Below are 27,968 nucleotides of genomic sequence, written 5' to 3' on the forward strand. Positions count from 1 at the left end.
TATAACATCTATAATTATATATATTATATTTAATATTATTTAATTATTTAATCATAATTAAAAAATAAAATAAAATAATTTTAAATTAATTTTTATTATTTTTAAATATTTTATATAGAATCTAACCCATCTATTAATTATTCTTTTTATTTACTAAATACATAAAGTTAATAAAAGTAAAATTAGTTGAAATCACACAAATAGTTTATAACCTAATATCTGCTATACAATATATTTATGAGAAAGTCTAGAATTTCAGCACTTTTATTAAATTTTGTCTAATACTTAACCATAAAAAAAAATTGAATAATATTATATTATTAAATGTAATCTTATATCATTAAAAATATTATTAATAGCTAATTGATGACTACAAATTACATAATCTACTGGTCCTCTATATTTATTAGTACATTTGATTCCGACCTTTTTCATAAATTATTATTAAATATTTTTAAAAAAATTAAAAATTATTTTTTAATTAATTTATATCACATATACTAAAATAACTTTATTATAAATACCCAATAATAACTTATCGTTTAATTAATACATCAAGAATTATAATTTACGCCAACAACCCTTAATTTCGTCTCATTTTTATATGGGCAAACGTGTGTGCATGTACCCAACTTTCTTGTTTCCTCATCAACGTGCTTCCAACATCAAAAGTCAAAAGTCTCTCTCTCTCTCTCTCTCTCTCTCTCTCTCTCTCTCTCTCTCTCTCTCTCTCTCTCTCTCTCTCTCTCTCTAAATTTATAATTATCTTTATATAAAAATATTTGTTTTTTATTATTGAATAATAAATTATAGGTAAAATTTAATTTTGATATATTATAAAAATATTTTTTTAAAAAAATATAATTAAACAAATAAAATACATTTTAACATAAAATTCTTCATTAAAAGATATTTTTAGCATTTTAATTTGAGTAGGGACTATATATTAGGGGTTGAAAGTGAGCGGAGCTGAGTTGAGTTAGACCAAGCTGAAACTCGACTCACGAAAATTAAACTTGGCTCACGGCTCGACTCATTAACAATCGAACCTATTTCGTAAGCTCAAACTCGACGTAACGAAAACTCTCGAGTTCACGAGTTGACTTAAATAATAGGAATATAATCTATAATTCTATATCAATAAATTATAACTTATATATATTAAAAAATATTTTAAAAAATAAATTTAATATATTATCTATCTATCAATTATAAATTTCTTATTTATATCCTACATCAAAATTATATATGAAAAATGACTATAAAATTTTAAACAATTAAGAACATTAATATATATGTAAAACTATGGGATAAGTATTGTTTTGATCCCTAACGTTGAGGGTCAGATTCGAAACCGTCCCCAACGTAATTTTCGATTTAGAATCAACCTTAACGTTTTTTTTCGTATTAAAATCATCCTTTTAATTTTTTTGGACAAAAAAACCCTCACGACTACCAGTACAATTACCTCCTCCTCCACCACCACCAACACCAACAGCACCACCACAACCACCACTAGCACCAGCACCAACACCACCACCAATACCAACACCAACACCACCACAACCACCACCACCACCACCACCAAGACCAACCAACACCAATACCAAGAACACCAAACAACAGCAACTTCTTCCATTAACAAATTAAAAATACAACAAAAACCAGATTCAACAAAACCAACAACAATTCAGAAATAAAAAAAGAACAAAATCAATCAACAACAATTCAGAAATCAAAACAAGAAAACCAACAATGATTCAACAAATCAAATCTATATTCAACAAATCAAAATCAGATTCAACAAATTAAATCCAATTTCAACAAAGAAGATGTAGAAGCAGAAGCAGAAAGTAGAAGACGAAGCAGAAGATGCGAAAGCAGAGTAGACCCAGAAGATACAGAAGCAAACTCAGAAGATGCAAAAACAGAAGAAGCAGAAGACGAAGCAGAAACAGAGATCGAAGCAAGAAGCAAAGGCGGCGAGGAGCAGTGGAGCGGAAGCCGAGGCTCTCTTCCTGGCTTGCGACGGCAGCTCCAAGCTTCGCCGGCGCCGGCAGCTCCAAGAAGAAGAAGGAAGCAGATTAAGAAGAAGAAGCAGAACTAACGAAACAGCGGCGTGGTCGAATCGGTGGCGACGGCTCAGCGGCGTAGTTTTCCAAGGACGACGCGACAGCATCGACGGCGGCGAGCCCTAGTGGCATGGTCTCCTTTCCCTCTTCTCTTCTCTCCCGTCGCAGCCCCTCTCCTTTCTTTCGACGACGGGGACGGCAACTCCAAACTTCGCTGGCGCCGGCGTCGTCCCCCTCTCCCTTTTCCCTTCCCCTTTCCCTTTTCTCTTCTCTCCCCTCCCCCTTCGTATACCCTTTTCTTTCCCCCGGACGCGTTTTCTTCCCCCCCACCACGCGTTTTCTTTTATTTTTTAAAATTTTATAACTTTTATTATTAAAGTAGGGGTAGTTTAGGAATAACATAAAAAATTTTATTAAAAAGGACGATTTTAATGCAAAAAAACGTTAAGGATGATTTTAAATCCAAAATTACGATGGGGACGGTTTCGATTTTAACTCTCAACGTTAGAGACCAAAACAATACTTATCCCTAAAATTATATATATATATATATATATATATTTATTAAATTATTAATACGCATATCCTATATGTATTTAATCAATACTTTTAATGTTATATATATAATCGAGCCAGCTCACAAACTAATGAGTTGATCTTATCCAAGTTTAAGCTCGTCTTATTTAATTTATGTGTTCAAATTCAAGTTCAATTTCGGCTCACCAACTCACGAGATCAGCTATATATATGTGTGTGTGTGACGGTTATAACGGTAAACCGCGCGAAATACATAGTATATATCTCTTCAATGGATAACACTTTCCGTGACGTACGTGGCACTCTTCCTTCTCACCGTAGCCAAGTTATGGCGGCACCGCAGCTTGTCTGGAGCAGAAGTGGAAGCGCGCCAGCCATAGCCATAACGGCCAACGACAGATCTTCACGGAGGTTGTCGGTCAGCTCGAGTAGCGAAAGATTCATCAGCGGCAATAACCGTTCAAAGTCAACATCATCAAGATCGTCAAGAACAGCGCAAAGTAGCTCGGGTGCCACGTCACCAGGCATGATGAAGAAGGTGCCTTCTGCGTGGGCGATGTCGCCGGGAAGGTCATCTCTTGGCTCTCCATTTGTCGCAAAGGCGTCTGAGTCTCCGGCAAAAGCCAATGGTGGCGGCGGCAGGCGAAGCGTGACCAGCAAGGTGTTGAATTATTTGAAGCAAAGAAAATCTTCGCCAATTGAAGAAGAAGGATACCATAGGTTTAAGATTTTGCATAACAGGCTTCTACAGTGGCGGTTTATCAATGCTAGAGCTCAATTTGCCATGGCTCGTATCAAAACTGTAGCCGAGGTTTGTTCTAACTTCTAAATCACCAATATTGACACATTAATTAGCCTTTTAAAAAAATTTGTAAAAAAATAGAATTCCGCTACCGCATTTTTTGAACATCTGCCAATTTTTATTTATAATTATGTTTAATGAAAGTATTTTTGTGGATGTGTCTAATAATAAAAATGTCTTTTTTATAGTCGTATTTAATAGAAGTATTTTTATAGATATATTTTTTGAATGCGTCTCTTTATATATGTGTTTAAAATATAATAATTAATTAGGAGGCCACTTTAATAAAAACACTAAAAATATCTTTTTTTTAAGACGTTTACATGTGTCATAACATTTTTATTAAACTAGTTAATAATTTATTTTTTAATAAACCAGAACAAAATTGATTTATTTTAGCAATAATAATAAACCCAATTGTTTGTATTATAATTATTAGCCCTAATTTGATCCGATCGAATTACACAATCTAAGCCATATATCTTTAAATTTTTTAATAAAAAACAAATATATCCCTGATTTTTTATTTTGTAGACATTTAAATCTCTAAAAATTTAAAAATACAATTAAATCTCTAAAAAAATTAAATTTATTATTATTGTTATAAAAAAACTAGTTTATTCTAATTTATTAAAAAATTTAAAATAACCAATTCATTAATACTTCAAATAATAATGCAAAACGTAAGCGTTTTTACAAAAAGACATTTTAAGCGCCTTTATAAGAGCATCTTTCAATTAATTATTGTTGACAATAAATTGACAAATAATATGTTGGTACTCTATACTTTTCCAAAAATATATCAGTTAACTTTTAATTAGTTAATGTTAATAATTTTTTATCATTATTGTAAAATTATTTTGATAGTGAATAGTGTTAATGTATTATAGTGATAGTGAATAGTAATTATGCATATGAGCTTATTATAGTTTAGTGTTTAGACTTCGTTTTATTTTGTGCATATCTCGTTTAAATTTAGAGTTTCGTATTCACAGTTTATCTTCTCCTCCAAAATCCAAATACTATTTCTATATGAATAATTCATATTTTACTAATTCTACTATATTTTTTCTTGTAAGAAAAAAAAAAAGAAATTTACAAATTTACTACATTTTTCAAAAATAACTAACTAGATATTATAGTGAATGATTGTGTATGTACTTTGATTTGAAAATCTATTGTCATTTCTATTACTAAATATAATAAACTATTCAATAATCAATATTTTTTTCTTACATCTGTATATTACATTTAAACCAATATTAGTCAACTTTCTATTTTCTTTTCCCATTAAAAATGCTGACTTTCTAACATTTTTCATAAAAAATATTTTACGTTGATACTAGAAATTTAGAATTTATTGAATAATTTCGGTTGAAATTAGACATATAATTGAATAAGAAAACTTAAAATGAAAAAATTAATAAACTAATAAAGTAAAAGATTAATTATTAATTTTATAATTTTCATAAAAGATGACACATTATTATCTTAATTTAAGATAGATTAATTTTTTATTTTACTAATTTACCAATTTTTTCACTTTAGAGAATATTAATCCTTACATGATAGGATATTTGGAGTAATGAAAATAATAATATATAAAAGCTATAAGATGGTACAATTTGCTAAGACATAAACTTAATTGGTGTTAAGTGGATTTCAACCTTAGATATCAACTTCTGTGTATTTATTCAAAAATAGTATTTATATACTGAAATTAATTATTAAAATCAACTATTAATATATTTGTGTATAAATACATGTATAGTTTAATTTATTTTTAATGTGTATTTATATTTTAACATATATTTTATACTGCTGACTGATTTTAGTGTACAAGTAGCATAGTCGATATTCGATATTTATTAGATGAGATTTGCTTCATAGTTTTGCTTCAATAATCCTATCAAACAAGTGATGCTTCTTAGTTGTTTTCCTATTAATTTCAGATGCAACTCTTTTCTGTACGGTTTCGAACTCTCCGAATAAGAAAGGCGATAATACAAAAGAAAACTGAATTACAAAATGTCAAACACTTGCTCAAGCTTTATCATATAGTGATTCCGCAACTTCCCTTTCTTAATGAATGGGAAAAATTGGAGAGAAGAAATCAAGAATCAATTGGGAGATTGGAGAGGAAGTTGGTAGCACTATCCAATACATTGCCTTTGTCTAACTATCTTAAGGTACATACTTTATTGACTCGTTATTTATTTATTTATTTATTTTAACAAGCTCGTAATAAAAGGAAAGATAGGAACAAGCAATACCCGAATCTGAAGGGATGCAAGACCCCCTAAAAAGACAATATTCAAAAGAGTTGTCACCTCAATAACGGATCAAAATCCTTTAAATTGAAAAAAAAAATATAAAATAAAAAAATAAAAGTCTAATTACTATTGGATTATTAACACTTTAATTCTCTTCGTTTTAGAAGATCCTTTTTCTTTATTAAAAAAATCTTGATTATCTTGTTATAAACAACTTTGATTATTTTGCTATGAAATAACACATTGATTATTTTTATAGTGAAACACATTGAAATAACACATTGATTATTTCGCAATTAATTTTTAGTGTTCATAAAGTATTTTGCTTGCCCAATACTTTTATATTTTAGTAATTCTAATTTTGAATAGTCAGTCCTACCCCTACCCACAAAAAGATTGCAAAACCTTTAATGAAAATTGGGTTTGTTTGGTTAAGATTTTAGAGGAAATACCTCTTTAATTGAGTAGTATAGAAGTTGAACGACAGCAAAAATAAAAGAAAACATGTTTGTTTGTTTGGATATAAGCATTTTATTCCAAAGTAAAGAACCTCCTATACAAGATAACATAAAAACATCATTACCAAGTAGTATCATAAGTATCATACAAGACAATTAGACATGCCACACCTATACCATAATATAACTGAGATGTCATATAAGTTTCAACAACATCATCTGCACTACAAATCACAATGTTGTCTCAGCGCCATTATAAGGAAGCATACACACCATAGCTATATAGAGTACCACAAATTCATTAGTATAGCATTATATGTACAATTACCCAAAATATCAGTTAGATTACGCCGTCCGACCAACGCAGCAGCAGACCCTATGCAGGACTTCGGACTTCGGCTATATGAAGTAGAATAACGTCCTATTCCCTCCAAAAAGGGCTATTCAAAAGATAAGACCTAAGCCCATGGAAAGTGAAGGCAGAGGGAAAACAGCGCCACTATCCTATCCTGCATCAGTAACCAAAAAGTTTGCATCAACCAGTCTTTAGTGAAGTGGACTGGGGACCTGCCCATAGTCATCAGCACTTGAACCAGTAATATTAGATAAACCACTCTCCGGACTAGAGATATGCCCATCGGCGTGGGGCGCAATTTGGTCATCATCAGCAGGTGGAGGCTGCTCAGGCACAGAAGCAGGTGGCTGCTGCCCAACTTCAGGGGCAGGACCTCCAAATCCAGGAGGGGGCTGTGGTCCAAACCCAGGAGGAGGCGGTCCCATCGGAACTACTATCGGCACTGGGAATCCGATGCCATCACCAAAAGGGTTCAATGGATTGAACAGGGGGCTCATAAGAGGTATGGCAAATGGATGATTAAAGAAATAAGAATGGGTTACAAAAGGACCCATCATGAAAGATCCGGATACAGGATCGTAGTGCCACATGCCATCGGGAAACTCAGTGATTGTGATCATCGAGCCCATCTAAGAATAACATGAAAAACAACCACAGGGTAAGAATCTAGTATAAAATCTCTATAGGAGTAATAAGTGGTGCTATGATTATATCATGTCATCATTACCATCTCCATTTGCTTCCAAAGATTCATTCAACGCGCTTTTTACCATTAATAATCTAATTAAACTAGGTTTTGTATATTACCAAGGGATTGACTGAAACAGATGTCTTTTAAGAAAACACTTTACATTATTGTGGCCTTAACAACCATTCATCAAACAAGCACATACACGTTCCCAATCACATTTTAAGTAAAATATCACACAAGGAATGCAAACAGATGGTGTATTCCTTGTCATTTTAGTCATGAGCTCATTTTTCTTTATTGCCAAAAGCCACCATGATAGCCAAGTGTGAGCAAGGTGGAAACTTTTGTCCCCACTATGAGTAGGTCAATGCCACAGTCCTCGTTAGTGTTAATCATTTCACCAGCCCGACCTTATAATATGACTGGCCACCAATCAGCATAGTTAAGCATAAACCAAAGTTCCCTTGATCATTCGTCTTTTAGTTTTCACATCTTAGAACCTTCAGTGCCTCGGTGGCATCATCATGATTTTTGGCTCTAACACTCATTAGAAATTAAGTCATAAACTCAGAATATTCAAAAGCATATTTTCATAAATCTTCTGTCATAACTGTCATAACCTTTTGTCTTTTTGATACTTTTGGAGACCTTAATGGACCCCATTTTTAGAGGGTAGTAGACTAATAGTTATGCCAAACCTTGTTAGGATTGAACAGGGGACTAAGGATTATCCCCTTTTTATCCTTCACCTTTTAAGCTATTTTCCATCATAGGGGTAAAAGGGTAATTCTGTCATCATATGGTTTCTTGGCCCTTATTGCTCTAAGTTTCAAGTGTTTCGGATGTGTTTTAATGTGTCTTGACTAATGGACCACTTTGGCCCCTTTTATGGTCCATATAGACCATTGTGATATCATTAGTGTGTTAGGAGATATTTACTTAGTTCAAGGTTCTAAACCTAATTAAGAGCCCGTTTGGAAAGCTTTAAAAGTAATTTTTTTCGAGTTTTTAACTTATGAAAAGTAGTAGTATTAATGTTTGGTACAATTTTCAAAACCAAATTACAACTTTCTAAGAAAATATTTAGGAACTTATAAAGAAATTAAAAAAAAATGACTTCTCTCATAATACTATTACTTTTTATCACATTTCTATAAATAAGCACTTTCGGACCTAAAAACCCAAATACAAAATAACTTATTTATAAGCTACTTTTATAAGCACATTTCAAAAAGAGCTTAATTAAGATGTTTAGCCAAACTGGGCCTAATTAGAATTTCATGACATAATAACTTGTATTTTGGGTTTAAGTTCCCCTCTTAGGTTAGGACAAGGATTAGGTCAATTAGCCATGACCTATTTTGTGACTATTTACTTGGTCAGGTTTCGAAGAGAAGCCTTAGAGCAACGGTTAAGTTGTCTCTGTATGACCTGAAGGTCACATGTTCAAGCCATGGAGTCAGCCACTGATGTGTTAATGCGGGATGTTAGCGTTCAAACATGCAATTACAACTAAGCAAGCTCCAATGCCATCAATGACTCACAAATACAACTACAATCACATACACAATAACGCATGCAACATCAATTTCAACATGCAACCACAAAATTAGATAAAATCCCAAATAGAACCCTAATTAGAGCTTTGAACACAAATGATGCAATGAACTTCCAGTCAACCCCTACCTTCAGTACCAATGGCTTGGAACTTGATCAAAGTACCTTAAACTTGCAAGAATTCCTACAAAGAAATTGTAATAATATTTAGCTAGTTCAACTACAAGATCCTTTATTCTTGAAGTGAAATTTCAAGGAGTGAAGAGAGAAACTCACGTGAGCGAAAGGAGAGAAGAGGTGATGTGTATTTTTCTTTCATGGATGTGAGAGGAGCATCGTGAAACCCATGGTGATTTGTACACAAAAGTGGTTTTTCATGAATTTTTGGAGGTTATTTTGGTCGCTTTCAGAGGAAGAAGATAAATCTGTAAATAATTACTGAAGTTAAATGAGACCAAGGATGCTCGTAAATATAGGGGAATGGATCTTTTTAATTGGTAAAAAAATTGATAATATAAAGTGTAATTTTTAATTTTTTTATCAGTATAATGGTGAGAGATTATATTTATTTTTTTAATTATTAAAAAAATTAAGAAAATCTATTCTAATAAATATAACAGTGACAAGGATAAATAGCTTAATGATTGGATTCAACCTTAATTTTATTTGCGAATTAAAATTTTTATATAAATTCAACTTTATTTTATTTGTGAATTGAGTTCAATACTAATTTTTAATCGGTAGGTATCTGATCCTACCTACAAATTATAAAAAAATATGTAACATTATTATATAATTCGATAATAATTTAAAATAGGACTGGTTTTTATGTAAAAAAATAAATTATTAATTAATAATTTTTTCTTAGTAGTTAAAGATTTTTTATATTTAGTGAGAAGCTAGGTAGGGTGCGGGTTTCAAACTCAACCCACATCCTATCTGATCCGCATAAGAACCCTACCCACACTTAGGGGTACACAGATCCGGCCCGACCCGAAGGCCCGGCCCGGTCCCGAACACTTTATGGACTAATTTGGTGTGATTTCATCGGGTCTAGGGTTGGGTACGGGTCTCAAAAATAGACCCGGTCATTATTTCGGGTCGGGTTTGGGCCATGGCTCGGGTCACCCGAAGTCGGCCCGGTGGCCCGGTCATCACACACAATTAATATTTTGTGTTATTAGTGATAGATCATGACTATTCTTAAGTGGAATTTAAGTATTGTAAACCTTAATATTTTGTGTTATTAGTCATTATAAGACTATAAATTAATGTTTTATGTTTAGAATGCATAAGACTTTAGACTAATACATAAGATTGTGTTATTTGTATTGATTTAAATATTTAGTATTATTAGACAATATTAGTATTGATTGTGGTTATGCTTTAATATTGATTGTGGTTATGCTTTAATTTTGAAGAGGGGTTGGTTCTTGTTATATTTTTCTAAGTGAATTTTACCATGTTAACTAATGGTTGGAGTCTTATAAATTTGAATTTTTTTACATACTAGCTTACAAGAAGGTATCAACGTAATGTAATGTTAACGGCCCGGTTTTCACCCGGTATAATTATGGCCCGAAAGTATCTTGGTTTCATCGGGTCTAGGGCCGGGTTCGGGTCTAATAGATAGACCCGGTGAATATTTCGGGTCGGGTCTGGGTCACATCAAACCCGGCTTCACCCGGCCCATGTGCACCCCTACCCACACTATATCCTACTCGCTGCGAATCGAGTTGGCAACCTTACCCGATCAGGTTGAGTCGGGAAACATTTTGCTAACTCCTATTCTGCTCTACATTGATTCGAAAATGATATTGTGACTCCTAATAATGATGTGTCAAGAAATCATTCTAGATTTTTTTTGTCGTGTCAGTAATACATTACAGTAAAATAAGACAATTAAATCCTTGAAAAAAATGTTAAGAAATAATTAAATCCCTAATTAATTTAAATATAAATACACTCATAGTGAACTATAAAGTAGGACAAGTATCTCTAAATTTCAACAAGTCATGGCTGCATTGATTGGTAGCTTTAGTTAGTCACGGCCTCAATTCCTTGCTCCTCCTTTTTTTTTTCTGCAAGGTCTTGATATGAGCGCAATAAAAACTAACTCATTAAGCTCAATCCCTTTCAATTATTCTCTTCTTGATTTTTAATATAAATTTCATGTCCCATCTTTACAATATTCAACTATTAGTGTTGTGAACGTGATTTTGTCAGATTTTAAATCTCTCCCACTCATTGTATGTACAAATTTTTTAACTTTCTTCAAATTGCAAATCTTTACAAGGATCATTGATTAGTGCATTGTACGTTATCACATCCGAACTAATGCCTTGATTGATCATTATCTAAAAATTATTGTCTATTAATTAAAGTGGTAAAAGTATCACCATTTAAGACCAACCCTTTCTTGTACATGTCATAAAAAAAATCTCCTTTTTTTTGTACATATCATCAAATAAAATCTCTGTAACATAATAAGAAGGAGAAAAAGAAGTAAGAAACTAAGGTTACTACCAATTAAGACCAACAACCATTGTAATAACAGATCCTATGACTTGAAATTTAGGGGTAGTTATTCTACTTTATAGTTTATTATGGATGTATGTGTCTATGTTTAAATTAGTTAGGAGTTTAAGTATTTTCTAAATTTTCTTTAAGGATTTAATTATCCTATTTTACTGCAGCATATTGATGACACAGCAGAAGACGTGATACATAGACAAAATTTGTTAGCTTTTGATAAAAATTTAACGAAAAGAATAGAATGTTTGACAAAAATAAGTAGAAGCCGCAATATCATTTTTCAATCGATAAGAGACAAAAAAAAATTAACAAAATGGTTAGGGACTGAATTGGAATTTTACTAAAAAAAATTTACTAAATTAGATGGTATAAATATTATAATAATATAAAATATTAAAGTTAAATAAAATAATATTTATATTTATATTTATATTTATATTTATATAATCACTAATTTGGTTTTTTTAAGCTCAGTTCGATAACTTGCTAGTAAAGTAAGTTTGCGCTCATCTTATTCTATTTTTTGCGTAATGTGTGTTGAATTTTTTACACTTATTATTGTAATACGTGTTTTAGACTTTTGACATATAAATTGGCAAAACAAAAATTTGTATTTCATTATAAATTTATAACTAGATTTTAGCGAGATAAAATTGAGCATCCTATAAGATCAAAATGTATAATAAAACTTGTAAATGTCTAAATAGTTATATATATAGTATATCTTTTTTTATTTAATTGTATATTTTCAACCAATAATAATTGGATTAGACAAAAAGACTCAATAAAACAAAATAAAATAAACAAAAATAAAATAATATATTTAAAATTACTCTTTTAATTTTTTTTAGCATTATAATTTATTACCCACTAGTAGCTATTACTCGGGTCACCATGGCTAGCCACTTTTGGCCATCCCATTCGACCATCTTAAATTATAAATTATAAATTTTAATTTCTAAATTCTAAATTAGTTTTATTTTGTTTTACTTTTAAATTTTTTTATTTGAATTTTGGATGAATTTATTATTTTAAATTTTGAATTTTCTTTAAATATTCAATTGTTCGTTGATTTATTAATTAAAAAATGTGGACTCCCAATACTTTTTTAATTACATATTCTTTACAGGTTGACACTGTGTCTGTCTCTGAAGTCTTGAACACTGCCATTGACGTAATGGACCACGTTGAACAATTGATCATGAAATTCCAAGCTCAGGTTCAATTCTTCTTTTTTTATAATAATAATAATAATAATAATAATAATAAATGTTCCTTTAAAACTAGAATTAAGAGTTTTTTTAGCTCAAATTTTAAAATTTTTAAAATATATTTCTTTTACAAACATGTATAACGAAAGTTATTTAGGAGCAAAAATTTGTGCACTAAAACATTTTCATTATTTGCCATTATATATAGTAGTATAGTACATGAGTGCATAAATAATAATAATATGATAATAAAATTTTGTTACATAGAAGGATTAATCATAGAATTATTGTGAATGTAGCAGGTTGAACGAATTCTTTATCAAGTTACGGAACTAATTACAACATCAAAACAGGAAGAAGAGTACTTACAGGATCTTATGGAGGTAGTTCCAATGATTACTACTTTAATGGTAAGCCTAAACCACCTTTACTTATTTTTAATTTCAATAACTAAATCCCCATTAAAAAAACCAAATAAAAAGGATCTATTTAAATGCATATTGCTCACGAAATTAAAGCACCAGATTGATAGGCGATAGCATTAGCATTTTTCTAAGCATTGTTAAATTATTAGGTGCGTTTGATTTGCGTTTTTTATTTTTTGCTTTTATTTTTACTATTTTTTATTTTTTAAATTTTATAAAATAAATAGTAAAAATAATAAAATTTTATTTTTTATTTTTACTTTCTGTTTTTTTTATACAAAATTTAAAAAATAAAAAAATTTAAAAAATAAAAATAAAAAATAAAAATACAAACCAAACATAGTCTTATTATTTCGCAGGATAATTTTTAATTGCAGATCATACTTCTACACAAAAGTAAAATAGGGAATATAGAGTAAACAATTTCTAAACGAAGAGTGAAGGGAGCATTTTCTAAATTGTATTTGGATGATAATTTTTATTAATTAAATGTGTGTTAGTTAATTAGATGGTAAATATCTTATGATCAAACTAACAAGTCATGTGTTAAATTTTAGACATTACTGAGTATATATATATATATATATATATATATATATATATATATATATATATATATATATATATATATATATATATTTTTACAGATTATACATAATAATAGATATTTTAAGAAACAAAATTGTGCACCAAATTTCTCTTCTATTTTCCTTTAGGTATATAGTAGGTTAATCTATGACAAGTTATTTAGGAAAAATTGAGAATTAATTTTCTTCAATCAATAATCAATTAATAGTTATTTGTCTTAAAAGAAAGAAACTTTCCTCTTTTAACCTTTCACATATTCTATTTTGTTGTCTAATTAGTAATTAAAAAAATTATTTTTCTAATAACAAAACTGATTTATTTATTTATCTCTAATTTAAGTTTTTTTCCCCTTTTTGTCCTTTTCCATATTCTCCCAGGAGAAGGAGAAAAGCATTCAAGTGTATCTTATCCAAAAAATAATGGAGCCCAATATTGGCATTTGGAAAAATTTTAAAATCATGTAAACTTGATATGAGCCTTTTTGCATGTAATCTTTTACGAGAAGTTACATTATATATATATATATATATATATATATATTAACATCATCGTTTACATCTTCTATGTTTAAACATAATTGCAATAATTTGATTTTAATTTTAGTTTTTTTTTTCATATAATTTTTATAATAATTATTATTATAAAAGTCCTTTAAAATTAATTGTTATACATTTTTTACTCACTAAACTATAATTTTTTGTTTATTATGTAATATTAAAAATAACCAATAACATTGAGTTTAATGAACAAATAGTACCCGCTAAGATACTAGGACAAACATAATGTGTTATCTAATGTTATGGACATATGGGTAGGTTGATTTTTTTTTTATATATATATGAAGATAAGAAAGTTGAGAGTTATATTTCATGATAAGATTTTATGAATATATAAATCTGACTCTTAAATTTATAATTTAAATAATAAAAAATCTATAACAATACATATTTAATCTTCTAACTTTTTATTTTAAAAAAAAAACTACAAGCATAAATTCAATCTTTAAATTTTTGTTATTTTAATAAATGATACATATCAGTCTGATTTTCAAATTTTTAACATCCAAATCTGATTTGAATTTTTTAAATGGTCCGCTATAATTTTATAATAACTCCTCATTTTCATGATATAACAAAAATACAAAAGACACATTATATTAAAAATAAAAAGAGTCATTTACATATACATAAATTTAGTCCTGAATTTGCAAACAAATTTTAATTTAATTTATAAAATTTTAATTATTTTTATTTAATCTCTAAAGTTTATAAACGTTCATCATATTAATTTTTAAAATGATTTTTAGTATAAATAAGCGTTGATGTAAACGGTCAAATATCATACTAAAACTTATAATATAATGCAGAATGGTATCTTATTATTTGTTTTGCTAAATAAAATTTTAATAAACACCGCTTATAATATTATTTTTAGATGATTTAAATGCTAAAACCAAAATGACATCATTTTATAGAATTAGTGTGGTATCTAATTATATATTATAACGTTTTGTTAATATTTGTACATTAAAAATTATTTCAAAAATAAATATGAGTTATACTTGTAAAATTTAGCAACTAAATAAAAATTATTAAAATTTTAAAGATTAAATTAAAATTTATATACAAATTTAAAGACCAAATTAAATAGGAAAAGTATGAGAAGTCAATGAAATATTTATATAATACATACAATGGAGGTTTAAGAAGTATTAAAGATATAATCATTAGTTATCTTTCTCTATCAGCGTAAAATTCTAAAATAAGTGATATCATGATATGATATTAAAATTTTAGATCACATATAATCTATTATACACATTGTATAAATAAGTGATTTGCCTCCCTAACAAGACTCGAATAGGAAAAGTATTACATGGCCAATGTGTATCGAAAAGTATGTTTATTTTATTAAATAACTAAATATTATAGGAAACTTTTCAAATGGTCCAGACACCTTTATTGGAACTCTGAAGATCCATGTACGGTCAGGTTAAAGGTTAACATTTTGTCTTGTAGCATCTCATGGAATATCCATTATATCCCTATAATAAATTTAAAAGTCACCATAGGGGTAGGTAGGTGCCATCAGCTGAAAGAAAAACTGAAGCCAATTTATAGCTGAGCCAGCCGATGTACAATGTTGGTGGGCTAGAGTTTTTTGGTTGACGTTCTTGGCGGGGCAGTAGTGGGCCTAAGAAGATCAAATATTAGAGGAAATAGTGTCGGCGTCCTCAGATTGGTTAGGTCTTAACTGGGGACAAATTTATTTGGGGTGGAGGTCGTTCGTCACCGGTGGTGGGTGGAGCTCGTCGCGGTAGGCCGTGAGGCTCTGAAAGTCAGTCGCTGCCTGCCTGCTGTTGCTTTCCCGGAAGGGCCAGCAGACAAAACCAGCAACCGGTCCGTTGGGTGGTGGTGGTTGTTGTCACTTTGCTTATCCCATCAGTTTAGTTTCTCATCAACCATCGCCGTCGTTAGTCATCCGAGCAAGTAAGCGTCCCTTAGCCATGTTAAATTATTTTCAATTAATTTTCGATTTCATTAACCTATATTGAATCTGTAGCCGAATGTTTTTATCGTTGTTGAAGTAATGTTATGTGTTAGCTGAAAGGGATGCTGTTTTTGCGGTTGAAAGTTATTAGAATTAAATGTGTTGGCCAAAATGATAGTCGCCTTAATTTGTTGGTTTGAGTTGAAGTTCTAGGGTTTAGGGTGTGAGTAGACGTGGTGTTCCCATCGCCCTGTGTAAGTCCGTCCACCTTCGAGACTCAGTCTGGCAATTTTCATTTTGTTTTCAAGTTAATTTCTCCATCGTGACTTTGTTTTTGAAAGTTTAACCTGTCACTGAAATAATGGAAATTTGACTACCGAAATCTGGTGGTGTTGTCCTTGAAAATTCTGGTGGTGTTGTTTTAACCGCATTGTCGACCTCATTAGGTGTATGAGCATAAATTGTGTTGTGAAAAAAGAAGAATCTACCGAGTTTGTTGCTTAATCCCGTGACAAACCCCTGAATTTGCTGCTGCAAAGAATGCTTTATACAATTCTATTTTTTTGTGTAAAATCCTTCGGTATTTTTTTTGTGAGAACTTGGTTTGTAACTGTATTGGTAGCAATGTTAGGAGGTAGTGGTGAATGTGTTTGGTTCTCTGTGACCTAGTTGTAATGCATGTGGTGTTTTTGCAAGTCTGTGTTTGGAGTTGACAAGTGGAGACTGTGAGGATGTTGGAATCATGTTGGATAGTAGATGAGTCGGTAAAGTAAGGGTTTTTTTATCTAGGTAACTTGCCAAAGAAGTTTGTGCCATCCCTAGTTTATTGTTTGTTACAGTTTGACATGTTTGTCTTTTAGGTAATAATGGCATCGAGTAGCAAGTTTTGGAAGGATGCGTGTATGTGGAATGAGCCTCTTGCGGATTACTGGATGGAGGGCAACGGTGGTGGGTCGAATCCACAGGTACGATGGGTATACGTGCCATTCTGTTTTTATAGTGTGTTAGTGGGATCTAATTAGAGGGGAATGGTGACTATGATGTGATGAGTCTGATGCGTTGAAGAAATGCTAGATTGGTGTTTTTATGTTAAGTTTTCCGTGGCTGTAGTATTTGTTAAGTTTGCAAAATCGAACTTTCACATTTTAAAGAAAAATGCACTACTTACATCTGTGACAATGAACGTTGACAAGCAAATCCTTTATTAGATAGAATGGCATGAAGATCTTGTTGTGGCCAACCATTATGATGGTTGGGTAAACTGTATGTTAAATTATAACATGACAATGTTATAATTATATTGATTTTATAATCCTGAAAGGAGTTTTTCAGGGCAAGTTTTCAGGGTTGAATTAATAACCATGTCAGTGCCTATGAACATTGCATTTGCAAAATTTACTTTGAAACTAATTTAAAATGAAAGGCTTTGATGGGCAAGAGCGTTAATATGCATGGATATGCAATATTTAAACAGAATTCATTCCACCTAATGTAGTTGGTAGCGAAAATGTTTGTCTTAATTTTTCAGGACACAATGTTTGATACTAGAGTGGAGGAAGATGCTGAGTTATCCGATTGGGAAGGAAGGGGGGCTTCAATGTTGCCTGGATTTTTGGGTTTGGATGGGTTGCGAGCAGAAAATGTTCTTGAAATGGAGTTCTCTTCACCTCAGGAGGCAGGCGGCTTCTATAACAATTACAGCCGACTAAAGGGCTTTGCATCACGGCGAGGCAAGACTGTTAGAAACACTGCCGGAGAGATCGTGCGGTACACTTTTGTTTGTAATAGGCAAGGATTTCGAGAGAAGAAATGGTTGGAAAAGGTTGATCGCAAAAGGGAGCATAAGGTAGTAACCCGATGTGGATGCATGGCGGAGATGAGGATAAAGAGGAAAGACGGTAGTGGGAGGTGGTATGTATCGCGTTTTGTCGAGGAGCATAACCACGAACTTGCGTATGGGAAGCTTGTTGATTATCTGCGGTCACACAGGAAGATATCTGAGGTAGAAGTTGCTCAACTAACAAGCATGAGGGAGATTGGGATTAGCATACCTAAGATTTATGAGTCTTTCGCAGCACAACTAGGGGGTTTTAATCTGGTAACATTCACAAAGCAAGATATGTATAATGAGATACGGAAACAGAGAGGTCTGCAAGGCGGAGATATAAGTGCGGCTATTAGGTACTTGGAAGGTCTGGCAGGCATGGATGGGAAAATATTTTGGCGTTACAAGTTGGGGGCAGGGCAACACCTATGCAACTTGTTTTGGAGCGACGGTCGTTGCCAGGAAGATTATGGGATTTTCGGCGATGTGCTAGCATTCGACGCTACGTATGGCCGCAACAAGTACAACCTACCCGTTGTAGTCTTTTCCGGAGTAAACCATCACAACCAGACATGCGTATTTGGAGCAGCAATGGTCTCCTGCGAATCGCAGGAGTCATATATTTGGGTTCTTCGCCAGTTTATGGAATGCATGCAAGGTAAGGCACCGCAATCGGTCATCACGGATGGCGACCCGGCCATGCGGATAGCAATCCAGTCTGTATTTCCTGATGCACATCATCGGTTGTGTGCCTGGCATCTGCTGAGGAATGCGACTGCTAACATAAGCGACCCGAGATTCACACAAATGTTTAGACACTGCATGTTGGCAGATATGGAAATCGATGAGTTCGAAGCGCATTGGGAGGCAATGGTCAACGAGTGCGGTGTTAGGGAGGTTGAGTGGGTTAAGGATTTGTACACCAAAAAGCACGCTTGGGCCACCGCATACATCCGCGGTAGATTTTTTGCTGGAGTACGGACGACCTCTAGGTGCGAGTCACTACATGCCAAACTAGGGAGGTTTGTCGAGAGCAGGTACGGGGTGTTAGAATTTGTAAGAAATTTTCAAAGGTGTGTGGATTTTCTGCGTGACACCGAGGACGAGCTAGAATTTCGTTCATGGTACGGAACACCTGTGCTACAAACAGAGTTTGTTGAGCTGGAAAAGTCCGGGTGGACGATGTTCACCCGCGAAATGTTTCTCAGATTCCGGGATAGCCTGAAACGGTGTGTTCGCGTTAGAATATGTGAAATTAATGACACTGCGAACCCTCATGCATACACTCTCCAGAAGTATCGAAGGCTTGAGATGAATTGGAAGGTTTATAGGGACCCTGTCGCGAACAGATTTACTTGCACCTGCATGCGTATGGAGTCGTTTGGTCTTCCTTGTGTGCATATCCTTTCCGTGTGTGTTAGGCTTGACTTAGTGGAAATCCCTGAAAGCCTAGTGCTGCGCAGGTGGTCTAAGGCAGCCAAAATGGAGGTCCATAACCAATGTGTTGAGCAACACACTGCTGACCGAAGTGTGACCTATAGGACACGATTGGGTGCTTTCTCCCAGCTATGTAAGCGTTTAGGGCGCGTTGCCTGCATGAGTGATGAAGACTTCAAGCTTTACTCAAATAAGCTTCTGAGTGATGCTCTCTTCCTTGAAATAAAGAACGGGCTCAGACCATCAACGGATGATATCACAGCAGCACAAGATTGCGGGGTGAAGGACCCGATTCGTGTTAGAACAAAAGGCACGGGACGGATGAGTCAAGCATGTGGGTCTGCCCCGAAAACCAAAAGAACGTGCAGCACATGCGGGAAGCTAGGGCACCGGAGGACTAGATGCCCCAACGGAGGCGCACAACCTTCATCAAGGAACGATAAATCACCTGCTGGGATAAATAAACGCAAGCGATCAAAGGTTACCACGTTACCTATTCCTGCATGGACTTTTTACTATGACACGTTACCAATAAAACTAACTCTATAAATAGGTCCAATACTGATGCAACTTAATTCCTTTAACTAAATTAATACTGTTCTGGAGCAGCAATAGTTATTTCATTATTATGTGTCTCAATGTTTTTTATCACCAATATTCAGAAAATAAGTCTGTGGGTATAGAGAATCAACATAGTAATTAATGCACGTAGGGGATTCTTGATGTGTTATTTTTTTGTTTACCATTGAGCTGTATGTTAACAAGTGTATACTCATTACCCATTGCATACTCATTACTAAGCCACTGCATTGTTCATGCCTCAACACCATCCGTTGTCATTTCAGTATGCTGGTGTTTACAGTTCTGTGGTTTGACGTTCTTGTTTGTCAATGCAACAGGCACCTGTCGTTGTCGCAGATAAAACGCAGCCTCAAAATCCATGTCAACCCGTACGACACATTTGGGACCAATTTTCGAATGGAGAAGTCTGACGACGGTCGACTGATATGTGAGCTGTTATTCCAACTATGCTGTAACGAAGAAGATGTTATGCTGAAACTGCATTTTATTCTGAGAACTTATGTATGCATATGGGGATATTGTTAATCATAAACTGGTCACTCTAGTTTATATGTTATTTAACGGCCAGAATGTTTGACTCCGGCCATACTCCCTTTTATTGGTAACAACCAATGCTGCCTTGTCGATTAGAATTATAAATTCCATTATCCACGGGATTATGCTGCTAAATTGGATTTTCCCTGCAATTACCCAATGATTTTGACCTTCTGCGGTCGGAATCGATGCATGAAGCCACTGATATTGCTAAGGTCAACCGTGAGTGTTTATTATACATGTCTAGTATAACAATTCATTTAAATGTAAGTTCTCCTATATTAAATTTTTTTTTTGTCCGTAAATCATAAATAATCCTAAGCTTTAGTTTGATTGCCTTGCAAAACTGATAAATGAAATATTCAGAAAAAAATCAAGCCCCTTCAAACATATTTATAAAAAAATTTAACAATACTTTTCTCTTCATCATGACAAAAAAAATTCTTTATCTTAGAGATCTTGAAGTTAAAGAATATTTTCATTACGCATATGTATAATAATATTTCTTATATTTATTTTATATTATTACTTTAGTAATAAACAGTTAACTTTAAACAAAAAATCTAGATTATAATGTTAGTTTCGTAATAAATAATTAATACTAAACAAAATTAGATAACGTTATTAAGAAGCAAACTAATCTCGCTTGTTTCCTAAATTTTGTTGATATAATTAAGATTGCTAATTATTCTGTGTTCTAAAAATGAACGCTTAAATTTCTTACATGTAAATTTTGTTGCAAAAAGGTTTTAGTTCCTATTACAATAAACAAATCCTCATTGGTGTCAACCAGGTTCTTTAAAAGTTATAAGTACAACTTAATTGTATGCCCAGACTCTTTTTGTGATTTTCACTTCATACCATGGTAATGCTGCACAGGTTCCTTACCAACAATTGGATATTAGTCTTATAGCATATCCTAACTAACATGCCCAAGGTGAGCTGAAAGCTTTTATCCATTTTCTTGTTCAATCAGCAGGTATCATATGGAGAGTGGGTGCAGGTACTACTATTAATTTTAAACTAGCAATAACTTCATTACTAAATATAATTAGTTATCGTTAACATCATTCTGAAGCAAAAGTAGCCAAACATATATGCCATGAAGGCAAAGCAAAATGTCACAAGCAGGGTACACACTCGTTTTGGCCATATACCCCCTTTCAATGACAGTTGTCGTAACTTGGGGGGTGTGGATATTGTGCTCTAGTCTGTCGACAGGACCACTAGCATCCACACACAAAAGTGGCCATCATACACATATAGAAGCAAGCATAGATATACTACACTAAATAATTAATAACATAACAACACCACTCAAAAGATTGCTACTGGGAAAAACAGTTTCCAGGATTAAAATCATAGGGTTATCTTTAACAAAATTCTCCAGAGTTGCATCGTTTGGCCACATGTTGAAAGTGTTTCACTCCTTAAAGCGAATAAGCTTCTTCCACGCTGCGTCTGCCTTGGAGACCACTGTTGGCCTGATCTCGTTACACTCCAAAAGCACAATCTTAGTTGCTGTTTTCATCCTTAATTTGAGCCGGTCCATCTGCTTGTAACAAAGGGAGAAGGTAAAAATTCATCTACTCCTTAATAGAGACACATGTTAACATAAGCCGTCACATACCTGCCAAGGAAGGTTGGAAACTTTGAATTTTCCCTCTGTTTGAATCCAGTTCAAAATCCACAAACATGAATCGTTGCTGCAAAATTGGACAATTACATTTCGATCACATTTGCTCTCGGGTTTGTGCGGTGACACGTTAAGAAACAAAATTATTACCATTCAGGGTAACTTGGCACTCCATCGGGATACTTAATTGGTCCCCAAGTGGTTGGATCAGAACTAACATGGGAAAAGCTCAGCATGTTACATTCCAGTTTGAAAATCTGGCTCAGCACTAGTAGCTGCATACAAGAAAAGCAGAATGGTCACAAGTAACGTGTGATAGTCGCATTCAGAACTGTAAAAACTTGTGGCCTATTGCATGGAGGTAAAATGTTGGGCAAATTCGATTACACTTACAATGGTTCGCATTTTGCGTTCCCTCCGCTCAGTGTGCTCCGGAGCTCTCGTCACATCTAGAGAGTACACCCTTCCATGCTTAACGTCCACGACCATCAGATACCATGTGTATGTTGGCTCGCACACCGGGACCAAAACCTGTCAATAAAGAAAGATCTATCATAGGTTATAAATTGAGTGAAAAACGTTAAAATTTGGAGTGTATGATCACGTTAACAACATGTTCTAGACGACTAGTCGCCGGCATCCATCTGTTCATGTATTTTCTTCTAATGACATCGAATGGCGTCATAGCAAAGACGTCATCGGCAAACACGGAAGGTGTTAACCAAACTCGAGGAGGCAGACACTGGCAGGCTCTCATGGAGGCGCTCATAAGGATTATGTTCATAATCTGTTCAGGATGGCAAAACATATGTGTTAGCATTCCGATCTATTTTATTTTTCTTATATGGAAGGCAGGGTTAGATGCAACTCACGTCAACATTGGGCATATAAACCGGCGATAAGGAGTGGAATCCGGCTCTTGGGACTTCCAATGATGAGAACTTGAACAGAATTTCCCTGGTACGTAAGAAACAATAATCACATTCATTACCGGGAATTTCTTCGAATAAATATACTACACATTCTAAATTTATGAATATCCAGAGTTTGTGCCTACAAATATTGATCATTTTTCCCATAAATGTAAGCGGCCATCTTGCATTCTTCAACTGTGAGGTCCATGTGAACGGTTGGCCTGAAAACCATTTGGAATCCCTGAGCCAAAACCAATTCAATGTTAGCTCTTCACTTGAAATATGGTTCTAAGAAATTAAATGCGTCATGATTTATATACCAAGCATTTAGTGGTTCCAATCCTTACCAGAGGAATTAATAGCACGGGAGACTGCATTGCATTCACCATTCCATAAGGTTTGAATGCACTCCCATCCCCTAAGGACGAACCATTAACATTCGCCTCGCAATTCTGCCCAGGGGTTGCCATCTTCCTACTGTCCAGCTGTTCCTCCCCGGTCAAATGGTTGGAGTCAATTTTTTCCAATTTCGGAACTTTCAGTGGAATGCGGCATGCTTCCTGCACCGAGAACATCTCACACACTTTTGTTGTGCAATCAAGCGTAGACATGCTGGGTAGGTCCCTGAAAATCTGAACAGGCACACGTTTCATGCATTAGCAATTTATTTAAAACATTAACGACGACTGATAGTGGAGGTATGAAGGCTGTTACTTACTTTTTCACAAACACCGTCAACTGAGTCATGTGTCGTGGTCCCAGAGGTGGTACTCCTCTTAGCCACACCAGAGGACCAGTACTGCGCAAGGGTTCGCTTAGGCACGCCTGAACTGTTCGTACCCTTAGTAGGCCGAGGAGTTGACAGTGACTCGTCTATGATGACGTCGTCGTCTAATCCGGGAGAGTTTGGGATGATTATATCTAGCGAAGACATCACATTCGACGGGGCCAAACCCTTTCCTTTTTCCAAGCTTTTCTTTGTTTCTGCTAGGGATCCAATGTCGTTACTAACTGCTGCTCTATTTTGCCTTTGAGGTGGTATGTTGGTTTCAGTCAGGAGGTTACCAACAGAAGCCATTGTCATGGCAGGTGCGGATGAAATAGTGGCTGCTGCAGTTGGACTCCCCCATTGGTTGGCCAGTGTTGACTGGATCTCAGTTACGGACTTACCCGTTTGGTACATGGGCCGCTCCAGTGCCGACATGCGCTCTTCCAAAGCCACTGTCCGAGCATCGATCTTCTGTGGACTCAGTCAACAAACCAAAAAACACAAAAAAGGTTGAATATGACATTTCAATCCTAGTTATGAAGCTAACCGTCATGCTATGGATGGGTCAAACTTGGGTTAGATAAGACAAGTTGACGTGGCTAAACATTGTCCATTGGTTCAAACACTTTAAACAAAATTTTGTGCACGAAAACGGGATCACCACATGTTCACCACCACAGGGCATGCCCTATAGTTTTTGAGAAAGTTCTCCCTTTGTTCCAAACCCAGGCACATTTCATGAGTATCTCTACGTTGATATTGTGAATAAAGCTTTTTTTAAATTTTTTTCTACATACGTACCTCGAGCAGTTTCACTGCCAGGAGAAGTAGTCCATCTTGTTGGGGCTTCGGCTCTTCCGTTAGGTTTTCCCCCTGACCAGCATTAGCGCTCTGTGCCCAAAATCGATATAACAAAAACATAATTAACAACCTAGCGTTTCTAAGCAACATTTAAGGGGAGACATAACTCTGAGGAAAGCGTCATTCCTACCACGTTCATCATCAGCTCTAGATTAAGCGTTGAGGTTCCATCTGCGGCTGAGCCGCTTTGGCCCGTTGCCATTTCTATCACGGGTACAACACTGAAAGAGAAGCTGTATATTGTTAGTAAATGCCCCAGACCGGTTAATAATGAAGAAAGATGATATTTTTACACCCTGATTCGGGCGAGGAACATTGTTGCTTCTGAATACCAGCATCAGAGAAGCAATTTACAGTAAAGAAAATGCTACTTACGCATCATTGTGGTCAGGATCGTTGGAGTCTTCTAGCTGATTCCCATAGTCGTCCATGGCAGCCATTTGCTGTTTGAGACTAATGTGTGTCTTTCCTAATTGGTAGCTGTACCGGGGTTAGGCGTCTTTTAGCTTGTGTGTTCCCAACTTGGCTCAGCAAAGACTTGATTTTATAGAGATCCCTGGGGTTAAGCGTGGGAACGGAAAACTGATTGATGTGACCCTTTCAGGTAGACCCACATAGTTCCGTGCTACCAACCCCAATGCGATTGTGGAAATAATCCTTATTGTTAGTTCACGCTATACTCCATGTATCCCTCTATGTTGTTAGGAAAGCGAAAAGTCATGCCTATCATAGGTTGGGATTTCCCACGTGTAGTTGACACACGTATAAACCCTTCTTATGACCATGGCTGCACCGAAGAGTTTCACTTGATGTCCGATACATTTAATAAGGAATGGAACTGAAACTAAAGCGCGATTTGATCTACATAAACCTTCATAACATGGAATAATATTCATGTAATTCCTATTAGAAGGGTTCACTATATCTATGAATAAACTTTTAACAGAATAATGAAATCGTTTTTCATCAATTATGACAAGAATAATTTCCGAGACGAAAAGTATAAGGTACCGACATATTATTTGCCAACTTCTGCCAATTCACATTTATATTTGTGTTTCATGGAAGTGTGTTCGTATATGTGTCTAGTAATTAATATATTTTAAATACATGTATAAAGAGACACATCCATAAATTGTATCTATAAAGACACTTCTATTAAATATAGTTATAAAAAAGACATTTTTATTAGACACATCGACAAACAAACTCCGATGAAATACAATTATAAATAAGAGTTGGTAGAAGTTGGGAGATATGCTGTCTGTTTGGAATACATTTAATGTTTTAAGCATTCGTTACAATGCGGCTTAATAAAATCACAACTGGATAAAAAAATAAATACTTCTTGTTTGGGTACGTTATTACATTTAAACCTGCCGAAGCAACAATAAAGTATAAAATAGAAAATACGATGTCAATAATTTGTGAAGATTTCCAACTTGAGAGATAAAAATTCTGTCTTTTTTTTTTTCGCTACCATTATTTAGCAAAACCATCCTTATAATTTAGGAAGCATTTCAGGTGTGACAGTGTACTTTATTGGAGTTTCAGTCTTCCACTTTTTTTTACCATTTAGATTTAATATAAAATATATGAAGGGTTTAGGTTAAGAAAACAAGTTTGATATGGACGTATCGCCCGAGAATGCACGGAAGAACTGCAACCGATTTACTCGTTGTGCGGTTTTTACCCATCGAAAATGTCAATTTTGTCCAAGTAAACACAAAATAACAGATTTATTTGGGCGCTCTCTCTGTGCCTCATTTCTCTCCTTTGATATAATGTAGTGTCCTCCCTCAGAATTTTATTGTCTACTTATTTTCAGGGATATTATGATTATTATTATTATTATTATTATTATTGTTATTATTATCATTAGTATTATTAAATGAGATCATACTATTTGTAATTTAATTTCGTTTCCCGAGTATATATATAGGACGAACTTATTTATCCATTTGTTCAACTATATTGGAAACATATTATTTTATTAAATGCATGTTATTTTTTAAGAAATTGAGTATTCTTTATTTTAAATATTAAATATAGGTTGATTTAAATTATTTTAAAAGAGATAAATTTAAAAAAAATTGAACAAAAAAAATATAAAAATAAATAATAGTCATTCATAAAAGATTAACTTAACACTCCTCACCATTTTCTTGCTTTTATTTCTGTTTGCTTTGTCATGTTTAGATAAAATTTCGATAGAGACAAATTTTAATAATAGATCATAAAAATTATTTTAAATGTGATATCTTATGCTATATTTAAGTGCTTTATTATAAGAAAGAAGTTAAATCACATTACATATAGTGTAATTATGATTTCTTCTAGTTTGTTTATAATTATTAAAGCGAAATAATATTAACATTAAAGTTAACAAGCTAAAAAAATGAAATTAGTAACAAACATTTAAAGTCTAATAATTCTTGAATAAAGATAGTGAAATTAAAAAGTATATTAGTAACCGTGAATATTTTTTTAACCATTATTAGTTTACAATTCTCTTCATTTTAAAAGATATTTTTCTAGCAATTAATATATTGAATAACTTAAAAGACTGAGTGTTTGGTAAGATTAACTTTTAAAAAAATCTTTTTTTGAATTAAAAAATGCTTTAATTAATTTGTAAACATATCTAAATACATCTTTTAAAAAACTATTTTTATTAAAAATTAATAATATTTTTTAAGAAAGCAATATTACTTTACATTTGAAAACAGCAGAAGCAAAAAGCAGGATTTTTTAAAATTTTAACCAGAATAATAAAAATTAGAATAATTTAATTTAAATGGTTTTATTTGGATAGTAGGATTGTGAATTATCAGGTTTTCAATATTAGGTTTTAAGGCTTTATAAATCTAAGAGTAAGTGAATGTTTGTGCGCCATTATTTTATTTAAAAAAATTTTTTTGAGAATTAAAAAGATCTTTTTAATTCCCAAACGTGTTTGGCAAATTTCTTGGTTTAAGAGTAAAAGTACTACTAAACTAAAAATTATCTTTTCTGAGAAACTGTAATTTACATGTTTTTTTTTAAAAATATCTTTTTGTTTGTCATGCATAATTTGTGCTGTTAGAACAAAGTGCACTATAATTTTAAAAAAAATTATTCTCGTAATGTTATTATGCATAAAAATACTAGTTCTAATACAATACACAGATGGACTAATGCTAACTTAAGACATGAATGATGCATAAACAAACAATGCTAACTTGATGAATAAATGACCTGATGCTAACTAATGCCATTGGTATGGTGAAAACTGAACTAATGCAATTTAACAAATTCTAATATAATACACAAATGCACTAAAACTAAACTAATGCAATTTAAAAAAAAAAAGTAGAAACATAACAAGCCCAATTTCTATAATTTAAATACAAATAATTTAAATTGTATACAAAAAC

At 33.2% G+C, this 27,968-nt stretch overlaps 2 protein-coding genes and 1 long non-coding RNA gene across 3 annotated transcripts; 2 read left to right on the forward strand and 1 right to left on the reverse strand.

The window, feature by feature from the left end:
• The first annotated feature begins 5,372 nt into the window (after positions 1 to 5,372).
• On the forward strand, positions 5,373 to 12,911 carry LOC140175533 (uncharacterized). The gene is made up of 3 exons (XR_011866364.1): positions 5,373 to 5,600; positions 12,410 to 12,499; positions 12,794 to 12,911. It is a non-coding gene; the product is annotated as an uncharacterized lncRNA (long non-coding RNA).
• LOC112716899 (uncharacterized) lies at positions 6,192 to 9,164 on the reverse strand. The gene is made up of 3 exons (XM_025768940.2): positions 9,022 to 9,164; positions 8,875 to 8,929; positions 6,192 to 7,126 (listed from the first exon to the last, which is right to left on the reverse strand). The coding sequence occupies exon 3, from the start codon at positions 7,124 to 7,126 to the stop codon at positions 6,689 to 6,691; it is 438 nt and encodes a 145-aa protein (XP_025624725.1). The 5' UTR covers positions 8,875 to 8,929; positions 9,022 to 9,164; the 3' UTR covers positions 6,192 to 6,688.
• A 3,949-nt stretch (positions 12,912 to 16,860) lies between the features above and the next one.
• Positions 16,861 to 20,363, forward strand: LOC140175779 (protein FAR1-RELATED SEQUENCE 5-like). The gene is made up of 3 exons (XM_072204338.1): positions 16,861 to 16,959; positions 17,523 to 19,780; positions 20,156 to 20,363. The coding sequence occupies exons 1-3, from the start codon at positions 16,861 to 16,863 to the stop codon at positions 20,361 to 20,363; spliced, it is 2,565 nt and encodes an 854-aa protein (XP_072060439.1).
• The last annotated feature ends 7,605 nt before the right edge of the window (positions 20,364 to 27,968 follow it).

Source organism: Arachis hypogaea, chromosome 10 (genome assembly GCF_003086295.3).
Source record: "Arachis hypogaea cultivar Tifrunner chromosome 10, arahy.Tifrunner.gnm2.J5K5, whole genome shotgun sequence".
NCBI lineage: Eukaryota > Viridiplantae > Streptophyta > Magnoliopsida > Fabales > Fabaceae > Arachis > Arachis hypogaea.

Excerpts from the sequence above, each read along its gene's own strand:
- LOC112716899 (XM_025768940.2), bottom strand. The coding sequence starts at position 7,126 with ATGGGCTCGATGATCACAATCACTGAGTTTCCCGATGGCATGTGGCAC.
- LOC140175779 (XM_072204338.1), top strand. The coding sequence starts at position 16,861 with ATGGCATCGAGTAGCAAGTTTTGGAAGGATGCGTGTATGTGGAATGAG. Across the intron at positions 16,960-17,522 it reads GTGGTGGGTCGAATCCACAG|GACACAATGTTTGATACTAG; the intron begins GTACGATGGGTA and ends TTAATTTTTCAG. Across the intron at positions 19,781-20,155 it reads TGGACTTTTTACTATGACAC|GCACCTGTCGTTGTCGCAGA; the intron begins GTTACCAATAAA and ends TCAATGCAACAG.